The sequence below is a fragment of the Phoenix dactylifera genome, chromosome 11 (assembly GCF_009389715.1).
Source record: "Phoenix dactylifera cultivar Barhee BC4 chromosome 11, palm_55x_up_171113_PBpolish2nd_filt_p, whole genome shotgun sequence".
NCBI lineage: Eukaryota > Viridiplantae > Streptophyta > Magnoliopsida > Arecales > Arecaceae > Phoenix > Phoenix dactylifera.
In genome coordinates this window covers 23,261,128-23,264,760 of record NC_052402.1, presented here as the reverse complement: position 1 = coordinate 23,264,760, position 3,633 = coordinate 23,261,128, and the positions used below count along the sequence as shown (strand labels likewise).

Here is a 3,633-nt window from a genome sequence, read left to right as displayed (position 1 = left end):
CATCTCTTTTCTCCGTGTTCCCTCTATACTGTTTTATCCAGTATGTCAAAAATATGAACCTTCAGTTCCTGGCATCAATATAACACATCAATCCAAACAAATTTGAGAACTTAAAGGGGGTAAATTAATCTACATCATGGAGAACCAATAGTTTAAAAGGACATCCAACAACAGTTTAAAAAATGAACCAATAGTTTAAAAAATGAACAAATTCCAAATTCAAATCCCAAACCAAGCAAGCCAAAGTCAGTGAATATTGAAAAAAAAAAAAAAGACATCCAACAACACCGACCACTCTGAAACGGACAAGTCTCTTGATCTTTCATGACCCAGTGACCGACAGCGCTCCACCAATGATGCCAAGTAACAACAAACCACAAAATTGATAGCCTCTGTCTTGTAAGATATTGTAATCAATGGACTCTGCAAATGATGCCACTAATAGACTGCATATGCAAACACACGTCCATGAACATACCACCACCATACACAAAAAAAAAAAAGAAAAAAAAAAGCATAGACATTAACCAGCCACAAGATACAAGCCTGGTTACTCAGATTAACAAGAAACAACATGGTTCTGTAACTTTTTGAGCAATAACAGACACTTGAAATTGGAGTTAAATTATATACAGATGCACCAAAATCAAAACACTGGTCCAAACAACAGAAAGTCCAAAGCAGATCATGAAGAATCCTGAAGCCTGAGACACAACTTAAAAGTTTAACCTTGTTCTGAATTTAAACCTACAACTACATGATTATAATTAAAAACCACAGACTAAGTAAGAAGACATGCATGGCTGCTAACAGTTACAAATTTCTACATATAAAGAACTTAGCATGGTCATTCCTTTGAAGACTTGTTGATAAGGGACTTGTGGATATGGGGAATGACACCACCCCCTGCAATGGTGCCCTTGATGAGAGTATCAAGCTCCTCATCCCCTCGGATGGCAAGTTGAAGGTGGCGCGGGGTGATCCGCTTCACCTTAAGATCCTTGCTCGCATTCCCTGCAAGCTCCAACACCTCCGCTGTCAGATACTCCAATATTGCTGCTGAGTACACAGCTGCAGTGGCTCCCACACGACCATTTGCTGCAATCCTTGACTTCAAATGCCGGTGGATCCGGCCAACCGGGAACTGCATAAATAACAACAAAAACATAGGTTAAACACAGAAATATGTTCAATTTTAGCTGCCTGTAGATCTAGTCTACCAGGAACTACACAGGCTAGAGCCACGAATAGCAACAACAAAGACCACACACTCAAAATAGTTTCTGTTTCTCTTTTCTCACTTACATAAAGCTCTAAAGAGAATCAAGTTTTACACCACAAAGTCCAACCCTACCCACATGGGGTCCAGGTTATGAAAAAATTATAACATGAACCTGCATCTAAGGCAAGACTAGAGCGCAAACTCAATAGAGTACCGCCTTGAATGCCCATTCATCAGATTTTATGCAGAAAATTCTGCAACAAAAGTAGATCAATTGAAATACTGGAGCAAATCTTCTGACAATGTTTAAAATTATTATTTGCAAATTATAAAATCACTGAAATGCAAGAACAGATAGCAAACTCAACAGAGTATTGTCTTGAATGCCCATTTAGCAGATTTATGCAGGAAATTCTGCAACAGAGGCAGAACAATGGAAATACTGGAGTAAATCTTCTGACAATACTCTCGCTCTCTTGGTGACACATACAAAGACAATTTTTTAAATTATTGTTTGCAAATTTGTAAAAGCACTGAAATGCAACTTCTAAATATAAAAATTATGCCTCTGTCTAGATATTCCAATTATTTCTGGAAAATAATTACTGATTCAACTGAAGATTCTATGAATTAAAGTATCAAACATAGAAAGGATACATCTCAGGTCTGTAACCCTTCACAACCTAGATTTTAACCTCAAGCTGCAGCCAAGATCTGACACTATGGGTCAACCAAGTTCATGCTACACCAGAGAACAATCCCTGTGCACACACCAGACCTAGCCCATGCTTTGCTAGGCCCAGAGATCTGCCTTACTGTATCAACAAGCCAGACAATTTTTTTTTTCTTTTTATTTTGCTAGCCTACAATATGCTCTGTGACAACTAGCGAGAACTACGAAGAGCATGCAAACGTTGATGGTCCAATAACAAACAAAATAGACATAGTGCCCGATTGCCCACTATTGGTTGTCCAGGGAGTACTTGCCATTGCTATGTCAGCCCGTGTCAAGCATGCGGCTCACATTGGCCTATCACTTGGTTATGCACCCTAATTAAGCCAAGGATAGACCTATATTTCTTTGGTCCATAACATTAGAAAACTAACCCAGCATTTCTTTAGCCTACAAATTGGTTATGCACCCTAATAGCTCCAGAAAGCCTGCGATGTGTCTCAACAGAAAACAGAAAAAAGAACAGATAAATCCAATGCCCACAACCAAATTCAACACAGGAACTTTGAAACAAAAGGGAGAACCAATAGCATACTTCATTGTGACTAAAAGATCATTCACTCAAGCCATTAACATTATAAACCATTAGCTGTGCATCAATTTTGGGTATTACAGCAGGCATGTTGATTCTTACCAGGCCTAAGAATCTAAATATTTACTCCTGAATGATCATAAACGTAATAATTAAAACATATTAAATAAAATATATAAATGCACAAGAAACACTATTTGTGTGATAACATAATTAAGCATGCCCACCTCGACCTAAAAAGGCAAAGACGCATCTTGGTCAAACACAACAATCCAACAAAAAAAGAGGCATACTAAGGAGCAAAGAACGACTTTGAGAGCTAGAAGATAAAAACCGAATCCATAAACGCGTCAGATCTGACCCAACTCGCTGCCCACAGAGCTCAAAGAAATCAAATGTAACAGCATCTCTAAGAAGAACAAGAAGGAAACGAGATTTACCTGCAAACCAGCTCGCGAGGACCGGGAGACGGGCTTCTTCTTGTCCTTGTCTTTGTTTGCCGCCGCCGTCGTCTTCGCCGCCAGAAGACCCTTTCCTCCTTTACCCGCCATCTCTCCCTTCCTAAAACCGAAGCAATAAAACAGCCCATTTCAACGCAATTACAAGCCCTAAAACCCTAAATCTCTGGATCTAGCCCAAAGAAGATGCGGAGAACCCCAATAGAGGAGATTAGGAATCAAATCTTCGTAACCCTAATCGAATCGAGAAGAAACACCTAGGATTCGAATGAGGAAGAAAGAAGAGAGAAGGAAAAATACCCTTTTTTTACTTTCCTGTCGTTTCTCGAGAGCGTCGAATGGTATCGAGAAGGAGAGGAAGAGGGCGATTTCAAAGGAGAAAGAAAAGGAAGGTGGAATTGGGAATAAAAAGAGGATATGAAATTTCGGAAGGAAAGGCGGTTACTTTTTGGAGGCGATTGGAAATTTCGAAATTCGACTGGGTTCCCTCGTAATGTACCAAACCAAGTTGGGTTCGGATTGCATCTTTCGCACGAAGTAATGATTGATTTTCTTTCATACGATGTGACCGTTGGAGCTCTCTACGCACAGATCGCAAAGCACCCCGAATGCCTCAATTGGCAATATGCACAGATTTGGAAGCGACTAATTCCGCGATCCAACGGTGGATTCGCGCGGAGAAAGGTAA

The 3,633-nt window shown here is 39.9% G+C and overlaps 1 protein-coding gene across 1 annotated transcript; it reads right to left on the bottom strand.

Moving 5' to 3' along the window:
- Nucleotides 1-523: 523 nt before the first annotated feature.
- Nucleotides 524-3,383, bottom strand: LOC103695729 (probable histone H2A variant 3). The gene is made up of 3 exons (XM_008777121.4): nt 3,246-3,383; nt 2,928-3,048; nt 524-1,144 (listed from the first exon to the last, which is right to left on the bottom strand). Exons 2-3 carry the CDS (start codon nt 3,036-3,038, stop codon nt 848-850), a joined length of 408 nt encoding a protein of 135 aa, XP_008775343.1. The 5' UTR covers nt 3,039-3,048; nt 3,246-3,383; the 3' UTR covers nt 524-847.
- Nucleotides 3,384-3,633: the final 250 nt, after the last annotated feature.

Coding starts and splice junctions, on each gene's coding strand:
- LOC103695729 (XM_008777121.4), bottom strand. CDS start 3,038: ATGGCGGGTAAAGGAGGAAAGGGTCTTCTGGCGGCGAAGACGACGGCG. Junction 1,145..2,927: donor CCTCGCGAGCTGGTTTGCAG/GTAAATCTCGTT, acceptor TTATTTATGCAG/TTCCCGGTTGGCCGGATCCA.